This window comes from Apis cerana, linkage group LG13, assembly GCF_029169275.1.
Source record: "Apis cerana isolate GH-2021 linkage group LG13, AcerK_1.0, whole genome shotgun sequence".
Classification (NCBI taxonomy): domain Eukaryota; kingdom Metazoa; phylum Arthropoda; class Insecta; order Hymenoptera; family Apidae; genus Apis; species Apis cerana.
The window spans coordinates 7,571,645-7,592,306 of record NC_083864.1 but is presented as its reverse complement, the minus strand read 5'-3'; the positions used below and the strand labels follow the sequence as shown (position 1 = coordinate 7,592,306).

The window sequence follows — 20,662 nt, the reverse complement described above, 5'->3', positions numbered from 1 at the left end:
TTTTATTCGACAATATTTATGTAAAATTATATAATTAACGAATGAAGAGAGGCGAAATACCAGATTACAGTGTATAATTGTCACAAGAGAGCGTGAACAGGATTTTGAAAAGCTGATCGTGTTACCGGAATATAATTCTCTGAAAGCTTGAATTTATTCTGAGTAGAATTAAAGAGAAGAAGGGGAGAAAAAGAATAGAAAGGGGAAATGAAATAATTATATATATATATATGTGTGTATGGATATTTGCATGTATAATACATCGGATAATATTCAGAGACCGTGTATAATACACAAGCAAAAGATACAATGTGCTTCTTAAGTTCTTTTAAATTTAAATAGAAAGTAAATTTGAATTTAAGTATAAATAAAAATAGATACATCATTTATGACATTTTCTAGATAGATAAAACTTTTCTCTTTTCGGATCTCGTAATATATTCGCGATCTTTGAGTATTTTATTTCGAAAATTTCCATTTTTAAAACGTATTAAAACCTTTAAATAGTAATAGTTGGAAAAAAAATAAAGTTTTTAAAATTGAATTAATTGATAATATCTGAATTATTCTCATTTAATTACTTTTTGTGTAAAAGTAAATTTTAAAAGTGTTGCATTATTTTGGATGCAAAATAATTGCAGAAACTTCATCAAATATAAATTAGTTTTACGAAGGAAACTTCTTTAGGAGAATTCGTTTTTCAATTGAAAATTTTCAAAGATCGATTTTTCATTACGGATCACGACGAAACTTTTTTTCGATTATTCGAAAATAATTCTTAATTTTATTAAATTCTTTTTCCATAATTTTTTTATTAAAATAAATATTTAAAAATCTTATCATCTTATCATTTCACAAATAAATCCTCAAGTATAAATATTTTATTTCAAACTTCCATTATTTCGAAATCCTTTAATTTTCCAACCGATATTTTCTCAAAATTCTAGCAAAAACGTTTCACGAGCGAAAGAAATCAAACAGTTGGCAAAATATGGAAACTCGATTGACGTCTTTTCGCCTCACAGAATTTTCATATCTTTTATTTTCACGTCGTCGAATGAATTTACCCGAATTCAAATTATAATCCAGTCGATTGAAATTCGAATTCCTCGCTTTACTAAAAGCATTAAGAGTAGACGAATTTCAAGGAAAAACATTGATTTCAGAATTGTTGTTGGTGCACGTTTGGAAACCAAATAGAATAGAAAAGAAAAACGAAAAGAAATTTGGGCGGAAAGACGAGTGATAAAACTGCAATAAAAAGTTTCACCCCTAATTCCGATAAACGCTACAAAGCTATAAAAATGAAAAGTTTCATTAGACGAATTGAAAAAGTTCGATTATTCTAGATGGACAATAAGTGAAAAGTTGTAGCGTGCGTGCATGTGCTTTTAGATTTCCAATTATTCGAACAATCGTGCGCCTCTTCTCTTCTCCCCCTCAGCCTCTATAATTGGACGTCTCGCGTCAGTTTTTCCCTCATGGATATTTCCTATTTCGAGAAACTTGAGGTGATCAATGGGCGAACTACTGGTTTAACTTGCACGCTTCGATCTAATGAGAGCTTGATACGTTAGTAGTTTGGAAAACAGTGGAGCAATTGTTTGGAAAAGTAAAATATCTTGAAAAGTATAATAAATATTCAACGCTAACTATAAATTTTTGATACATTTTCACATATTATGCACAATAGTATTATAAAAATAAATCGATAAATTTTTAATTTGATTATTTGAATAAATATTGTCAACACTATTTCTCGTAATATTGCTATAATATGTGATTTTCATTTTGAAGAAACTTCTTGCTTTTATATTTGAATTCAGTGAATAAGTTAATATAGTAGGAAAATATAGAGTCGCAATATCACGCAATATTGAAATCCAAAATATATAATGGAAATCGTATATACCGAAAGAATTTTCTATATTCTTTTTATTATTACGATTTGGAGATTAAATTCTAATCAATAGTCTGATCTGATTGATCTGTTGAATAATGATATTCTAATGATCTTCCCTTTATTCTCTGAATATACTTTTCTTGACGATTGAATAATTCTCCGAATATTTAGTATTCAACAATCATTTAATATATTATTCATATTTCTTTTTTATTTATTTAATATAAGCCGATAATCGACTTATATACTTTAACAAAATTTAATCGTAAGCATTAAATTTCCAAAATTATGAATAAAATTCGTAAACATTTTAATTCTCCAAAGTATCAAATTTTTACCTCGATGTATTTATTTTTAAAATTTTTATAATACAATGAAACGGTCAACGCGAAACAATATATAAAATTTTGCAATATTACAATAAGAATTCAACATCCCCGAAAGATGAACTCCCCTAATATTCCCCATTCCCTCTAAGCAACTTGGCAATCTATACCAAAAAAAGAAAGAAATCTCCACACAAAGCGAAATAAAATAACTCCTATCGATGGCCTATTCCAATGTTATGACCGACAACATCGGGTCTACCAGGATTCCTACGAGATATGAATAAAAAAACACTCCCTCTCTCTCTCTCTCTTTCTCTTTCCTTCTTCCTCATTCTCTCCTTTTTCTTTTTCGTCTCCCTGATCATCGCAGGATTAGCTTTTAACGAAAATAATTTATCAAACTAATTCAATAAAAGATTAAGGATGTCAACGCAAACGAAGACGACATTTTCAACACCACGGGTGGAGACAGAAGAAGAAAATCCACTCTCCACCTCGCGGTACTCCTTTCCTTTCCTTTCCTTTCCTTTTCTTTTCTTTTTCATTATCGCCACGTTTACCAGAAAAGAAAAGAATTATGATCTACGATTTAAACGGACGCTCGAGAGAAAATGAAAGGAACGGACTTGGCGTGAAACACGAGAAGGAGGAGGAAGGGGAGGGGAAGGAGGAGGAGGAGAAGGGAGAAAGGCAGAATAGTAGGGAAGGAAGGCAGAATCGTGGGGGTTGGGTAGGAGGGTTGATACGTTTGGAAGGGTAGTGTTGATGCAGAGGCAGTCAGTAGCTGCCACGGCACGGAGCCGCGCGCGCGTGCTCCTCGAGCGGCTCGCTCTCGAAATCATGTCGTAAACTAGTGAAAACATGACAGAAAAGTATCAGATATCTTCGAGGGGTTGACACCTATTGCTTCTAGAGATTGTATACTGCGTAACCTCGTGCTCGTGTCTCGAATTCGTCGGGAAGTAACGTTGAAAATAATTTCGAAAAACTTTTACGTTTTTTTCTTTTCCTTTACGTTTCGGTTTTCCTTTTCACGGTGAAAGATTTTCGAATGGATCGAGCAATCGTTTCGGCTCGGAATGTACTTCGTGTATAAAATGTTTCTAAAAACTGTGGATAAAGAAATGTGTGAGAAGAGGAATCAAACAGGTGGACGAGTAGCCGAGAAATTTGCATTTCGTGATACTTTTGTATTTTATCGTGAAATTTTGTAAAAAAAAAAAAAAAAAGAAAAAGAAAAAGAAACATATAACGATAAGAATGTTTTTACCCGGGTGAAAATCATAAGCATCGTTTAAATATTCATCTCATATCAATCATATTACGGGCAAAAGTGTAATCGTTCGATCTACAAATTTTGCATAATGGGGAAGATAAAAAGGAGAAAAATTTAGATTTAAATTTAACGACGTAGATATTTGAGAAAGGAGGGCATATTTCGTTGTAATGAGAATCGTTTAAACACTATTCGAGATAAAAGGCGGGGAGAAAAAAATAATTCCCTCGCGATTACGCTCACCAGATGATATAACGGAGGAAGCACTTTGGAAAATTGCTTCTGGGGTTCCTGGGCGATAGAGGTTGACGAGGAAAGACTGGTGAATAATATCACGTTCGTTAAGCGGCAGCTGCTCGGTTTTATTGTAATTTACACGGTACTCGTCTCGCACGCGAGAAGATTATGGGAGGGAATCAATTTCAAATCGTGGATTGATAGACACTTGTGAATAAAAAACGATAAAAGATTGCTTGAAAATATTTTTCGTGGTAAATATTTTAAATAATCTTGAAACGATATTGAAAGAGAATCTCGAAAAAAAAAGTCGAGAATTGGAATGACAATTTTTGATTCGTAGATTAAAAGAATAATACTGTTCTAAAAAAAAATGTGAAAAAAAATTGCGAATAATTTTTGATTCAAGAAACGAGGAAAATAGAAGAAGAAAAGATAGAAATAATTTTTTAAAATTCGAAATGATCGAAAATTTTGAGAAATTCGTTAATTAAAAATTTCATTACGTGAAAAAATGATGATGCGTTGATATTTTGTCCATACCATTTCCTTTGTAATTAGTGTTTTCGGGAAGTTCTTTGAAAAAACAAGTGAAAAAATTGAAACATCGCGAACAATGGTTCACGTGTATCCATGAATGAGCAAATCAACTTAAAAATTGATGCATTCTCGTTATACAGAAACGAACAGATGCGCCTCGCGAAACCAGTTATATTCCTCAGAAGGCTCTTTTGTATTCGGTTTGAACACGTTGTAAATAGTAACTCGATTCGAAAATAATCAGCAAGCTTCTTTGGAAGAAATACCTCTCTCTTTGGATAGATCGATATAATTTTCAATTTGTATTTGTTTCTGAATTATATTTTCATTTGTTTCTGTTGGATTTATTTGATTATACACAAACAATTTTTTGAAATTATGAATAAAAGAATAATTTATAATGTACATTCTCCTTTATTAGAAATTTTTTTTTAATCAATTTTATATAAATAAAAAATTATGCTCGCTTTTCTTTTTTTTTTATTTATTTTATATCCATTGGAATAAATAATTCTACAATAATAGTTGTGAAAACTTTCTGTCAAAAATGTAAATGTTTTTTTTTTGCAAGAAAAAGTGTGAACAATGAAAAGAAGAAGTAGATAATTGTTCTAAAGTTCTTTGTTTTTATTCAAACGAGAGATTGTAGAATAATATAGTTCTATTCACTAATTGGAACGAAAAGCACGCTTTTTCCGGACAAACTTTATTACTCCAATTAATCATTCCATTTTCATGCCTTCATAATTTCAAAAATATTCAGGAGAATATTTGTTCAAGATCACTTAAAATTATTTTATAAAATATTTTTACCTCTTGGAAGTTTGAAATTTGAAAAACGTAAAATTTAAAAGATACAAATTTAAAAATAAAAAAAACTCGAAGTTTATTTCTTTTGTAAGAATTTAAATGTTTACGAAATAAACAGTTTCGAAAAGCTGGAAAATTTTAAATAAAAAATTTTTCGATTTGAAAATTTAATTATCTGTTATAAATGATGATGCGAATATTATAGACATTCAAAGAGAGTCACAAAATTTAATGAAACAGTGGGTCGAAAATACTTCACAGCATACGTTAACAAATATCATCAATAGCCATTAACCACACAGCATATCATTTGTACGAATCGGTTTGAATGTGAATCCATGCGTTATTAACAACCATTCGTAATTTAATTTCTAATTATTTTCACACTCTCCTCCACACGTAATATTCCAACAATATTCGTTGACACAAAAACGAATTACATTCACGAGTGACAAAGCACATTAATTTTCATTATACGATAATTCGATAATTAATTACAAATAGAATGTACCGACAATTCTAGAAATTTATTCGAAAATTTTCAAAAATTTTATCACATATCTCATATAGTACACTTTATGAAAATAACGTGAACTATTTATTCCTCTGCTTCATCTAATTCATATCTAAACATTTCCAAACACACAATACACACTTCATTCAAAATAATTATTCTACCTGAAAAAAAAACATTTACGAATTATATCATTACGCCATTTTAAAATCCAGAGCACCTTCTCAAAATTCATCTTTTCAAATCCTTTCTCAACAATATCTCTCTATTATTATTCCATATCCATCGAATCTTGGAAACAACGATTTACACGACAAATCCCTCGCCAAATCCATCCCTTCTCAAAATTCACCTTTCAAACCCTATTCCCCTTCCCGGCAACCGCATCGATTATTCCACGTCCACTCCGAATCTCCGATGGAATACCGTCCATGATATTCACGATACTCTCCGCTACACATCTGACAAAGTGGCCTTCGAGTCGTAAGACACTTCGAGCCATCGGGGTATAAACGATGGGAGCCGAGCTCCTGAGATATCGATCGTCCAACTTCCTCGACGATCCACCATCGTTCCCAGGAACAGAACGCCGGTGTTCCACGGTGTTCCAGGGTGAGCGCAACAGGTAAGCGCAATCTTCTGGGTCACGAGGTTTTCAAAAATGCGAGGGCCGAGCCCAAAAACGCGAGGATCGTGAGAAATACACGCGACACCGGTCGATTTTGCCCGTTGGAAAGGGTGGAGCAACAGGTAAGCTTTGGTAATGAATCACCAGGAGGAGGAGGGGATCGTCGATGGGGATAGAAAAAGAAAGTTGGACGACGACGGGGGTTGTTGAGGGCGAGATGCGGAAGCGCAAGGCGTGGAAGTTTTTAATTAGTTCTTGGGTCGTTATCGATATGGGCCGACCCCCATGAAAATCGCAAGCAATTTAAACTTCCGTCGCCACTTGGCCCTGCCAACTTTCGACCAAGATTATCCAATCAAAGAATCTCGACACTTTTTTTCCCTTCCTATCTCTTTATATATTTATACGTGTCGCCTTGCGAAGGGAAATTATTCGACTGGAATTATATGTATGATAAAATACAGAGAATCAATATGCTAAAAGATCGCTAGAAAATAGTGAAAATGACGGACGATTGGGTTTTTGTGTTTATGTAACAGTTGTAAGATGTATTTCCTGTTTTATTATAATATTTGCGAGAGAGAGAGTAAATTAACATTTGAGTCGACAGATGAGTGAACCTCGGTTGATTTATCGCAATTGTACTCTTCTAAATGGACAGACAGATGGACGATAATAGATGATCGAAACTAAGTGACTTGAATTACCATTAATCAGTCTCTCTAGCACAGATTCTATTCGTAATTGTACGAACAACATATTTAGAATGAGAGTTTCGAATTTTACGATACACAATTTTCTCATCTTCTGATATCTCCAAAAATTTATGTATTTGACTGAACAAAAAAATATATAGAGAATTGTTATATAGAGCTTTGTTAAAGAGGATTATTCGTACTTTTCGTAGTAAAAAAATAAAAAATCTATAAAGTATATTCCGAATTTATGTTTCATTATTATTTTTTCTTCTTTTTTTTTTTTAATATTTGTATTTGTATTGGAAAATAAAACACTATGCAATGTAATCGGCTTTCCAAACATTGCCAACAATACCGTTTTTCGAACGATTGATGAGAATTCAAATAGAAGAGAATGAATATTTGCCTAAGAATATTTATGTATAAATAAAAATATATGTAGCTTGGAGTTTTGTGTACAAAGCTATCTAATAGAAGAAACCAATAGAATTTTGACTGATTTTTTTATCGAAATCAACAAGAGACAATTGTTGAGTAAAATCGGAAAAATAATGCTTGAAGAAATTTGACTTGGACGAATCTAAAAATTCCTGAAATAAATATACTTCAAACTTTTATAAGGATGTTTAAGAAGATCACGAAATTAATATCACATAATACTCAGAAAAAGAAAGAGAGAGAGTAAGAAAACCGGATAATTAACCGGTTGAATTCGTAAATTAAAAATTTGTTCAACAAATTTACTCAGCTTTGTACGAAATGGCCTGATTAAATAAAAGAGTTTTAAACAGATTCGAATACATTTATACATAAATGTCAATATTGTAGAGAATTGGAAGGCAGGAAATTTAGCAATGGGAATTGCACACGCGTCAACTGATGAGAAATTCAAGCTGCTGATTTCGCTGATAATCGCGAAACTACAAATATATTCAATCTCTTCGACGATGATTTGCAATCGTGCAACCTTTTATATCGCATATGAATGACAAAACAAACTTGACACGAGCGCCTCGTTGACAAAATCCGTTCACTAATTTTAATCAAAATCCAATCGCCAAATGGCTTTCAATTCATCTTCACGAATACGAATCGTATTTATTATAAACTCATATTTATAATCAGGATAAAAGCTTTCCAAACAATCATAGAAGCAATCTACTTTTTCTTTCTCTCTATTTCTTTCTATATAATAAAAATGATCAATCGGTGAAACTTTAAATTTGTCGATAATCAAATAACTAAAAAGAAAAAAAACAAAATAACAAAATATTTTCTTTTCATCGCAACAATTAAAAAGGAACGAACGATTACACCAATCCGAAATAAATTCTCGAATAAATTCACCCCTTTCCCGATCCAACAATTATCATCGAACCAACCCTTCGACTCTCCCTTCCAAACAGTGAAACAAATCGAAACTTTCTTCCTCCCTAATAACAGACAAGACGAGCACGATGCGTCACAGGAACGTGAAAAGAAACCAGATATCTCAACTGGACGTAGAATGGCCTACGAGAATTCACGAGATTCGGGATCTCGTTAAGGGGCAGGGCGCGTTAATGGTGATCTGAATTTGATCAAGCTTATCGAAACGTGTCGCCGGCTAACCGCGGCCATTCAACCATCATCCCAACCAATCACAACTATGAAGTCATGAAGCTTCTGCTGCTCGTCCTGCTCGGTTGCACGTGCTCGGCTCATTTCGCCCAGCCAGGCGACGATTACAGCCTCGATGAGATTGAATGGAACGGTGACGATTACGAGTTGGTCGATCACGAAGTGGTCGAATCTCGAGAACTGACGAATGAGATTTTTGATCGTGGAGGAACGATCGAGAGTCACGATGATCGAGTCCGTGATACACGAGAGCCCGTGTACCCTTTACTGCGGTTCGAGAACCCGGAAACCCATCATCCGATTCGCCACGGCCGTCGGCAATTCAGGTCCATGGATCTGAACGCGCACCGCGAGCAAATGTCTTGGCCTGTGAAGAAGGAGGCGGTGGTCGAGGGCGATCTTGTGCTGGGCGGTTTAATGATGGTGCACGAGAGGCAGGACAGGTTGACGTGCGGGCCGGTGATGCCGCAGGGCGGGGTGCAGGCGTTGGAGGCGATGCTATACACGCTGGACAAGCTGAACACCCAGGATATCGTGCCGGGTGTGAGAATCGGCGCTCATATTCTCGACGATTGCGACAACGACATGTACGGGCTCGAGATGTCGGTGGATTTTATAAAAGGTGAGTGAGTGGGCGAGCAGATTTTTTTCCATCCTTTTTTTTTCTTTCTTGTTTCGCGATTTTTTGAGGAGTCGGATAATTAATATCGCGGGAGAGGAGAATTGTTTGAGATTATACGTGACGTTGAATTTTATATTAATTTTTGAGGTAATGTTTTATATATTATTTTGGATGTAGGAAATTGTTACGATAATCGATCCTGGATTTCGTGGAAGTGACGATTTTCAATCGTATTTAGAGATTTGCACACTGAAAATTGATTGAATTCGTGTTGATTATTTCGTCAATTATCATTGATTACATCTCCGTGGAATTGATAATTTTTATAATAACGGTATATAATATGATAAAAGAAATTTAATATCAAATATATCCAGTCGTAAGAATTTCCAATTTATATAAAACAGAATATAAAATATTCGATCGAATACATCTGGCTTTCAGAAAAATTAGAGCATTCAAAATGTTCATGGTTCAACGAGTAATCATAACCTCGCGTTTTAACGAGAAACAACAAAGCCACGATTTCTTTTAATTTTTCGTTTATTCCATCCCTCTTGCATCTCGATAATAAATCGATAATAAATGAGAATAGAATTCAGTGAAGGTACGATTCTCATCAGTGATAGAAGATATCTTTACGATAATTACAGCCGTCTGTAAGTTTCGAGAAATCTCTATTCACGAAACTTGCAGATATCGATGCATCGAAAAAACCAAAAGATGAAAGAGGAAATATAGGAATTCGTAGTTTCTATATACCTACATCTTCCATCTCGAATCTTTTCTATTGCTTGAGTAATATTGGGGAGTAGAAACAAAATATTGACAAGGAACAATGGGACCAGCGAAGATATCATAGGAAGATGAAAAGTATCGCGCCGTTCAAAAATGAAAATCATTTTTCTTTGAAGATATATTATAAAAAAAAAACGGGGGAAAATATTGAGAAACTTATTTTTCAAACTCGAGCAGTTCCTTTAATTTTGAAAAATTAATTATTTTAATGTGATTCAATTATTGTTAAGAAAGAAATATTCCAAATGTGAAGAATTGTTCTCAAAGGTAGACACGATAATAGAATCGCGAAGCTTGTTATCAACGAGCAACCAGATAAACTAACACTGGACAAAATGGAGTCAGTTTCAACGCTTCTACGATACAATAGAGATAGGGCATTGTTCTAATTAAGGTAATTTCCTGTTGCGTTAAGGAAATGACAATTTCTGGAACTGTCTAAGAATTTCCGTGATACGAAACCTTCCCTGAAAATTCATACTCAACTTGTTATTAATTGTATCTATAATACGAAAATGTAAAATATTCTCAAATAATCTAAAACTTGACAACTTTTTCCTGACAATTTATATTATATTTCTTCTGGATCGAATACGGATCGATCTATTCAAAAAAAAAAAAAAATAGCACAGCATCGTTTCATCACTCTTCAAAGATAGCACGATAGCAAAAGAGATTGCATCATTCATCACGCGAGCTATCAAATTTTAAAGATCGTTGAAAACGTAGAGAATCGTAGCGAGAGAAGATTCGTTCTTCGTTCGCTCGATTAATAATCATCGTCAATTAACCTGATTGAAACCTCGTAATAAGAAAAAAAAAAGACGATTCGTTGAAAGAGAATCAAAAGTCGACGAAAATCGTGGAATTTGAATTCACTCGTCGGTATAATTATCATTAAGACTAAATGAACGAATGAACATAGGAAATTCGATTAATGGGCACAAAAGACGAGCGCGGACGATGAAAGGGAAAATTGCTTACTAACGTAATCGGGGTTGCATGTCGACCCCACGTAGCATAAATTATTTTCCCAGGCCTTCGACCGTTCCCGTCGTTCGCCTCTATTATCAGCTCAACTGATGAGCTGTAATAACGATGTCAAACTGACCATCATACGACAATAGATAATTATTTATAGGCCTGTCGGATGGGCCGCTGATTTATTTCCAAACAATATGTATCAATACGTGTAATGGATGGCCGCCGAAAATTCAGCGAAATACGATAAGAGGCTAAATTACGAGAAAGCTTTCGTTATGCATGTAATTATATACGGTTATACGTGTGGGATTTCGATGTGAATAAGTATCCAAAGTACTTTTCGAAGAGAAGCTTAAAAATTTTTTAAAAGGAAAAAATGAAAAATTGTAAATAAATATGTTTGAAAAATCAATTTTGCGTATTTTAAAATAATAACACAGTGACAATTTTTCAGAAAGAGATATTGTAGATTGTTGTATGTCGATTTTTATAGATAAGATTTTTTTGTGAATTAAAAGAAATTGCAATATAATTGCAATACAAAATGGAACGTTTACACTTTTTATGTCGTTTCTCTTATTAATTTTTGTTTTTTAAATTCCAGCGAATCGATTTCCAATGAAAAAGATTAAGTAACGATACCGAATGCTGTTTATGAATGCACTTTGAATGGAATGTTGCATCGCTCGAGTAGGCAATAACGAGTATTTATTTGTTAGTACGATAACGTTATGTATTCCGTTGAATAATTATGAAAGCGTTCGAGTGAAATCTATCTTGATCCGATATTTGATGATATAAAAAAAAATAAAATAAAATAAAAGAATAAAATGACAAGCTAACTACATCACATGAATTATTTTTTAAATGAGGTAAAGAAATTAATTAGCTGCTCTTTCTCAACCGTGCATGAAAAATAAATCACACTTTTTTACACGAAAGTATGTAATTAAAAGACAACAAAAGTTTATTTATTTATAATTTATCCTTTTAACAGAATTTTTCAAGTCCTCATCGTGTATCCACATTGTTCGCCAAACAAATGGATGGATAAATCTCTAAAGACTTAATTAATTCCTGATTAAAAGCTTGTTGAAACTTACTAAATTGACGATCAATTAAATTGTCATCCTGACAAGTAAATAAATAATTAAGTTTCGAGTAATTCTGATTACAACGTACCATATATTTATTATTTTTTATTCTTTTAAATTGTAATTAACTTTTTCACTGATAAATAGAATATGACTGTCGTGCTGAGACGAGTAATATGCGATCATTGTTGTTAAACAAATAGAATAACCGTGTTATTTATTATGTCATTTTCAATCGGAATTTATATTTACTTAATTATAAATTTTAAAGAATTCGTTATGCGGTTGTGATTCTATTTAAATTTAAATTCTAATTAAACTTTTAGAAATTCTGGATCGACTTTATCGATGAGGTAAAAACAATTCAAAAAAAATCTCATTTGCATTTAACACAACACTCGTAACCCCTTGAATTAAAGTTTTGAAATCGATTCACGTTCGAAGCTGCTGTATCTTTTGATTGAAATGAGAATTCCCGATAAACTTCGAGCATTGAATCAAGTTTCATATTCGGTGTATCGTATAAAAATAAGTTCTTCTTATGAATATTCCGTTTATCTTTCTGTTCAAATTAATGCACGATAGATATTGAATATTTAAATGACACATCTTCCTGTGTCAACAGCTTGAGTTGAAATTTTTTGCATATGGATTTTTGTAAAACTTTTTTTACCTGAAATAGCGTTCGATGACGATTTATCGAAAACCAAAATTTATTTCTATTTATCCTTTCTTATTTTCAAAATTCAAATTTAACGAATTGAAAAATATCGAGAGAATTCTCTTTCAAAGGAATTTTTTATTGAAATACAATTAAAATGTTTGAGAAGGGAAGAAAGATAATACATTTCCATCGATCAGCAGAATAATACTCTTTCGTTTCATAAAGAAAATGTGCGAATGATTGACAATCTCTTTTATGCTTTTATCGTGTGGACGACTGATAAAAACAATTTTAACGAATCACGAATCGTCAGCAATACAACATTGCATTTCAATTCATAAAATATCAGCAACATAGAATTATATTTTCATTATTTTAATGAAATCAATTTGGTTATTATTTCAATCGTTTCAATTAATCCATCCATAAACAATTTTCACCGTTGTTGTTCGTCAAAATACCACAGAAGGTCAATAGAATTTTTTTTCTTTTAATCGATATAACAAAAATGGGTGGAAAATATAACTTTTTTTCAATTAAAAAAGTCGCAATTATTTCGCGGTGCGTTTCATCGCAAAGGTATGGAATTTCTAAAAAAAAAAATATATCAAAGACTAAGCGAATAATATTACACATTTTTCTATAGAAACATAGAAAATATTCATAGATCTCAAACGTGGCAAAAAAAAAAAAAAAGAAAAAAGAAAATAGAAAATCTCGTGAAAAAATTCGATAGATAACGATTAATCACGATTTCATCGTTCCCGACCAGCTATTAAAATTCTAAACGCGGTGACATGAAGCATTCTGCCATTTCGCACCGTATCCATCCCCTTTTCATCCCCCTCCCCCTCCCAAAACGCTCGAAAAAATTCTTTATCGTCTCTCCTATTTCGTATAGATGTAGAACAAATTCATCGTGTCGTTAATTCATCGAACGCTCGTTGAATTTCACGATAATGGGCTATTTCTGAAATTCGATATAATTTCAATCTCGGTTCGAATGAGAAATTATTTTACGGGCCATTATAATTTTTGCACGATAAAAATCAATGATTAATTATTATTCCATTAATTGTCAATGTTTGCATATTAATATTGATAGAATTTTTTTATTTTTTTTTATAAAATTGCACGTATTAATTATTTCACTGATTTTAAATTAATCACTCGAGGTAATAAATTTGATAAATTTCGTTTCCAACAGCAATAGGTTAGAATATAAAGTATAAATAAAAGATGCTTGATCAAGTTCAAGTTTGAAGTTTATGAAGATATCGAATGATTGACTGGGATATCAGGTTACGAACAAAGAATCGGAATAAAAATCTTTCTCGAGTTAAAATAAAATAGATTTTTCTACTTCTCGTTTCATTCGTGTTCGAGTACATTAGTGAAGCTTTTAGTGAAATTATCGGAACCAAAATAAGTTTTCGACCAAATGTTATATCCGTTAATGTTATATTAATGCAGGACCGAAGTTATCTTGCAAGAATTTTTTCAAAGCTCAATAGATATAGATACGAATATTTCTATTATTCAACAACTTTTTCTTTGACACAATTGATACACGATAAAACTTATTTTTCACAGAATTCTCTGTTTCGAAATTGAATGAAAACGAAGAGCACTATGCATAGAGCACTTTTTTTTTCAAAAAAAATCATCGATCAGTTTAATACGATCATCAAAATATTTTTTCACTGGAATATTTTTTCACTGTCAAATATTTATTCGTCAGAGCTATAATCTATATTATTCTCGATTATTCTTTATACTGAATGAAAATTAAAAACACAAATTAATTCCATTCAAATACGTTAAAGTTTTAATCAAACTGAAATTCAGTTTAAGAATTATTTTCGAATAGATATATAATATTATCATAAAAGTTCATAGTTGCGAATGTAAAATTATTCATAATTTTCAAAGTCACAAATGAAGATATAAAGACGTATTTTCACGACGATTCTTCAAATACTGTAATCCTCAATAAAAAAAAAAAAGAAAAAGAAAAGTATTACGAAATTTAAGTTTATCACCAATTCGAGTTACGAAACGAGAAGAAACGTTCGTCTGGAAAAGAACAAAAATATTTCCCGTATTTCCCACTCGAAATAAAAGTAGAAAATCTACTTACAGTGTAACAATCTGGTAAAAATTTCTACGACACCGTAGGAACATTCACGACCCGCGTGGTAGAACATCTGCGGGATCACGTATGTCGGATCGCTCGCCGAGTTGTATCACTGCGGATCCTCGGAAACAAATAACAGGTACAGAGGGAAAAAGAGAAAGAGAGAGAAAAATAGAAGCGCGAAGTAGAAGTTATTCGGACAGTGGGAGGAGAAAAATTTCATTGCCACGCTAAAGTCTTTTCCTCTATGTGTCGTAAAATCTATTCTCGCTCTCGCCGATTTACTTTTCCTCTATCTTTATCGCTGTCTTAAAAATCCTTGCAGGCAATTTTATTACTTTCCTTCATTCCGTTTGTTTAAGATCTTAATTTTGGGGGGAAATTTTTACCTTTCGATTATTCAAAATTTACATATATTTTTCAAACTCGTATCTCTATATCAAAATGATTTATTTTGAAATATTATTAATAGTCGAATAATCAAACGAATTCTAATGATAATAATAACACTATCAACGAATGTAGATACGTCTTTTTTTACGATATTTTAAAATAAAATAATTGTAGCCTTTTTTAAAAATATTTACAATAAGAATGAAAATTCAACATTTTTATACAAAATTAAACTGAAACGTATTCAGTAATCATATTATCTACAACCAATATTCTCATAAAGGAAGATCAAATAAGAAATAACCATCACCATGAAAAAGATCTCGAGAAAAAAGTATCCAAAATGAAAGGCTTTTAAGAGCGAGGAAAAATCGGCGTCGAAAGAAACGTGAAATTATATTTCGGTGGTCGAAATTAACCAGGAGAAAGGAGAACGAAATTAGCCAGGGACAAACTCCTTAATAAAGAATCCACAGGAGGAACAAAAGTGCTAAGTCAGATTAATGTTTGTCGTGGACGTGCTCTTGCGTCTTGCTCATCACGAATGTACAAAAGTTACCGTTCAAACAAATCATTATCTCATGAGAAAAGAGAAAGAGGAAATGTACTTACACAATGTGTAACGAGATAAATAATTATCGTCAATGAGATTTTACTGAAATGCTAGCGGAGAATCAATATGTCATGTCTCTCGAAATGTAATGCGAATTATTGAAATTATTGAAATTATTGCTTTCTGTCTCGAGACAATTGAGAAAATAACTTATAAACTCGTTCGATTTGTAGAGAAGAAACGAGGATACTTTGAAATATTGCACGAAGATAATTTGCTTCAAGATCAAGACTTTTCTTTGGATTAAATTTCTATCCTTGAGTTCCTTTCAATGGAAATAATAAGCTGTAACAAACAATGTGACAATTGACACTGTGAAAATGAATTGATTTTTAAAGATAAAAAGCTCAATTGAAGTAAAAGTTCTATAAATTTCTTTCAAATTTTTTTCTATAATATTAAAGAATTTCCATGTTATCTTTTTTCGAAAATTTTATGATTTATTAATATCGAGTAATATATAAATTGTTACTAAAACAATACCAATTGCCAATATGAAAATAAAGAATTATTCAATAGAAATTTCTTTAATTATCAAACTTAATTTTTTCTATTAGAATTTTTTGGAATAATTTTGAACAAATTTTACTTCTTGCAAATTATAGCGATGATAAGCATTTATCTCTACATTCCTAAATGTTTCGCTAAAAGAAACAATAAAATATTAAAAAGCACCGCGAGTACACATTTTACATGACAATTTATTGATGCACTTATCGATGTCCATAACTGTATAAACATGTCCAATTATAATTCCGTAATCGTGACTTTTCTCCATACATCACGTAGATCCGTATAAATCGTTACAGTTTTATCGTATCTGCAACTTTTTAATTTAATTCGCCCCCCTAAAATTTGCAATTTTAAAATTTTTATAACACGAAAATATATTTATAAAGAAAATATATAAATTTTTTTAGCGAGGAATGCGAACAATGGAAATTTAAATTAACTTAAACTTTTTTAAAATCTTACGTTACTTGCTATTTCTTCTTTTATACATGGATATATTATTCGTTTTTGGTGTCTTTGGTATTTTCTTCCACTCCCTTTGCAAATGCAATCTTCTTTTCTTACGGCATTACGTTTCATTTTTTACCGCTAGAATTTCTGTTTTGGTATCTTTTCACTACTACTTTCTTTTCATTGCTAAGATTCTTTTTCCCGGTGTCTTTCCACTACGTTTCCCTTTATCGCTACAATTCCTTTTTTGGTATACTATCGTTACGTTGCTTTATTTTTTTTATTGCTGCGTTCCTTTTTTTTTTTTCCTTTTATTTTTCGGTATTCTTGTACTGCCTTCTTTCATTACTGAAATTACTTTCTCTCGTATCTTTTAGAATTTATTTTTCTTTGAAATCGTAAGGAGTCTTCTCTCTCTCACTCTCTCTCTCTCTCTCGACTTAAAATTTCCCATAAAATTCACTTTGTGTCAAGGTCGCATTCCCCGTATGTGAAAATTTTTCCACAATTTTACTAAAGTATAACGGTATCCCAAAGAGGGTATTTTGTCAAACGAAACGCCGTAAAATAAATTTTTTTTTCCATTCTTACAAAATAAATAGGGCATACCTGGAACCGGAGAATTATTTTAAAAAAAAGTCTACAGTGAAAATTATCAAGAATAATTATGGAGGAAGAGATCTTAAATAATCATTAATCACTTTAAATATTGAAATATCGTTGGTTTTTAATTATAGAGAAAAAAAATTTCATTGAGTTTAAATATATATTCGAACTCTTATTGCGAATAAAACTTTTGACAATATCACTCTGAAAAGGATGAAATGGATACCTTTAAATTTTTCCCCTATTTTTTAAATATAACTTTGTACAAGAAAAGAAGAAGAAAACTTCAAGTATTAATTCGTTTTAAAATATCTTTTAAAACTTCAAATAAATAGAATCTTCAAATTTTAGCATTCTATTATCCTAAATTCTATTCTGTCAAAAAAATTGTATTCGAATTGCCATTGAATTAATACTGAAATTTCAAGGTTGAACTTCACCCTCTCGATGAAATTATTTTTAACCCTTCCTCCCCCAAAAGAAATTTCTCTAGATTATACACTGCATCATTATAGAGACCATTATAATTTATCCTTTAATTTTCATCTCGCGCTCATTACGAAACAACCGAAAACTTTATTCAAAATTGCTGTGCTCGTCATCGAACTACCTGTGTGCGTGAATGCAAAACTGCGAAACTTTTGACGACAGTTTCGTGCACGAAACTTTCTAACACTGTCAGTGCCAATGAATTGCGCCAGACCACGGATCAAACCAGTTTTCCACCTTCGTGGCAACGACGCGTATTTCCGGTCCAGCTGACAAAACACGCCAAGCGGATATCATACGACTTTTTATCATATTATATGCATATTTATCTTGGAATGGATATTATATTGGAAAATATGGAACTCTGCTAACGAATAATTAATATTGAAACTGCGTGATAATTGGAAAAAATTATTGTTCCTATGCAAATATTGAAGATAAGGTTGAGATTTAAATTTACGATATATTTTCGATTGTCGAGCGTCGCTCGTTTCCTCCGGAAAATTTATTACTCTTTCCTTTGATTAATTTTTCCCCACCTTTGTTTCTTTCATTTCTCTATTTCTTTCATTAATTCTTTAAGAAAAAAAATATTAAATAAGAATAAAAGAGCGAGCAACGGAATAGAGTAATTAAAGAGATAGAGATATCTCTGTACAGAAAATTTGAAAATTTGTACGGAGTTTTTGTTAATTTTTTATACACTTTTATGTAGCTAATATACAGAGAGAGAGAAAGAGTTTTTTTTAATGAAAATATTTTCGATCTTGTCTCTCCGCTATGCTCACAAATACACAGCCTCTTCGATACAGCCTGTGTCCTAAAATATAATATAATATACAAAAACCAGTCAAAGAGGATTTACAGGCAATTTCTTTCGCCTGTTTCATATTCCGCGTTCTGAATATTTCATACAAATGTGGGATTCTCCATTCGATACTCCATTCACTGCTCATTTCGAAACATTGTATTTCGCGATATATTTATCCGTTATAAATTAAAATTAAAGGGGAACAAAGAGAAAGAAAAAGAGAAGCGTGAAAAAGAGAAATATATATCGTGGAGAAGAAATATCTCCACGATTGCACTTTCATTGATGAAATTCGCGGTATCAGCAGCCGTGAAAATTATTGACAACGATAATTGGATCGGCAGCCAAGCAAAAGCATTTACGAATTCGCGCGCGCGCGCGCGTGTATGTGTGTGTGCGTGTGTGTTCTGTCGATATTCCTGTTAAATTGGAATTTCTTTCGTCAGAGCTGCAATATCCCGTCATGCATATTGCGTTAAATCGAACCCAATAATCGATAGCTTAAGAGTACACGAAAATTGCGTATGATAAACCGTTAATTTGCACAAAAATCTATTGAATTTTTACAATCAAAAATACAAAAATCGTGAAACGTGGATAAAATGGATCGTAAACTAACGTTCAACGGATAGGAAGTTAAATGACAGTAAAAGTTGGATATATAGGATCAGCAAATTGGGTCCGATCAACTTGTAAAGTGAAATTTGAAATAAATGAACCGAGAAAAATATCGATAATTCTAATGATCATTTGATATGCATAATCGATAATTATTATACTTTAATCTTTATATATATAGTTTTTTATTTTTATTAATAAATTGTTTCACGGATTCTAATTCTAACAGGAGAAGTTAGAAGTTAAGAATGATTATATAAATTTTATTAGAAATCTTGGAAAAATTTTTACGATAATTTTATAAATATAATTTACTAATAACTTCGAAATCTTTAGCACTTCACAATATCGAATATATTTTACCGTACGTTCAATAATTCCTTGACTTTTACGATGATGTGGAATCGAATTCATCGACTATTCATCGAGGATCGTGAATTTTGTATGAAAAAAAAAATAAAAAAGAAAGAAGGAAGGAAAGAAAGAAAAATTTGAGACAATTTGGATTCGTAAGTTCGGATTTGTAAAAATGAGAATGGTCACTTGGTGCTTGATCCCTTTTTTCATTGAGACGATCGTTGCAACCTCTTGGATGGATATTTGATCGCATAAATTTCGCCGACCTACATTAAACCCGGTGAAAGAGATGAATATCGAGGAACGAAAAGATGGCGAATTGATGGTGACAAATGGCTGGGTGTGCGCCCAGTTACGTTTCTATTGGAAAGCCGGTGAAAAGTCCGGACAAATATTAGGAGGCACTCGGTTAGAAAGAGGGAATTACCGACGAAAAGACGAATTGGTGTCGCGAGATTTACGAGCAAGTAACGTGGAAATATTTTTCAAACCTTGTTTTTTTAAAACCCGCAACCATTTTTCAATATATCTCTGCCTATAGAAGATTTTTTTATATTTTAATCTGTTTTATCCCTTGAATTTTCTATGAAAATAAAGAATTAGCGAAGAGAAATTTTTATGAGAATAATAATTTCTATCTCTTTCTCTTTCTCTTTCTCTCTCTCTCTCTCTCTCTCGGAAACTTTTAATTTATTTAATTATTCAAATAAAAAAAATAATACGTAACAAATATTTATAAAAAAAATAAAAATACTAAGAGAATAATAAATGTTCTCCATAAATAATAATATAATCTTCAGACGAAGGATTATGATTATTTTTATCTACTTGAAAAAGGAATGCTTGGCAAGGGAGAAGAAATTTTTTTAAATTCCTCCCAGGATGCATAATTCACAAACTAAAGCTCTTTAGAAGAAACTGTAAAAAAAAAAAATAAATAAATAAATAATGCTTACAG

General features: G+C 31.9%; 2 protein-coding genes across 11 annotated transcripts in view; one reads left to right on the top strand and one right to left on the bottom strand.

The window, feature by feature from the left end:
• Window positions 1-20,662, bottom strand: part of LOC107996194 (COP9 signalosome complex subunit 7b) — a 225,851-nt gene that overhangs the window by 114,493 nt on the left and 90,696 nt on the right. The gene's annotated exons all lie outside the window — the stretch shown is intronic.
• The window catches only part of LOC107996192 (metabotropic glutamate receptor 2), a 250,405-nt gene that overhangs the window by 142,958 nt on the left and 86,785 nt on the right, over window positions 1-20,662 (top strand). Inside the window, exon 1 of one of the 4 annotated variants that reach the window (XM_017054126.3) lies at window positions 2,997-9,177. The exons of the other annotated variants lie outside the window; for them this stretch is intronic. Within the exon in view, the coding sequence (XP_016909615.2) occupies window positions 8,592-9,177 (586 nt within the window). The 5' untranslated portion in view covers window positions 2,997-8,591. Of the gene's footprint in view, window positions 1-2,996; window positions 9,178-20,662 lie in introns of those variants that run through there. 4 annotated transcript variants of the gene reach the window in all.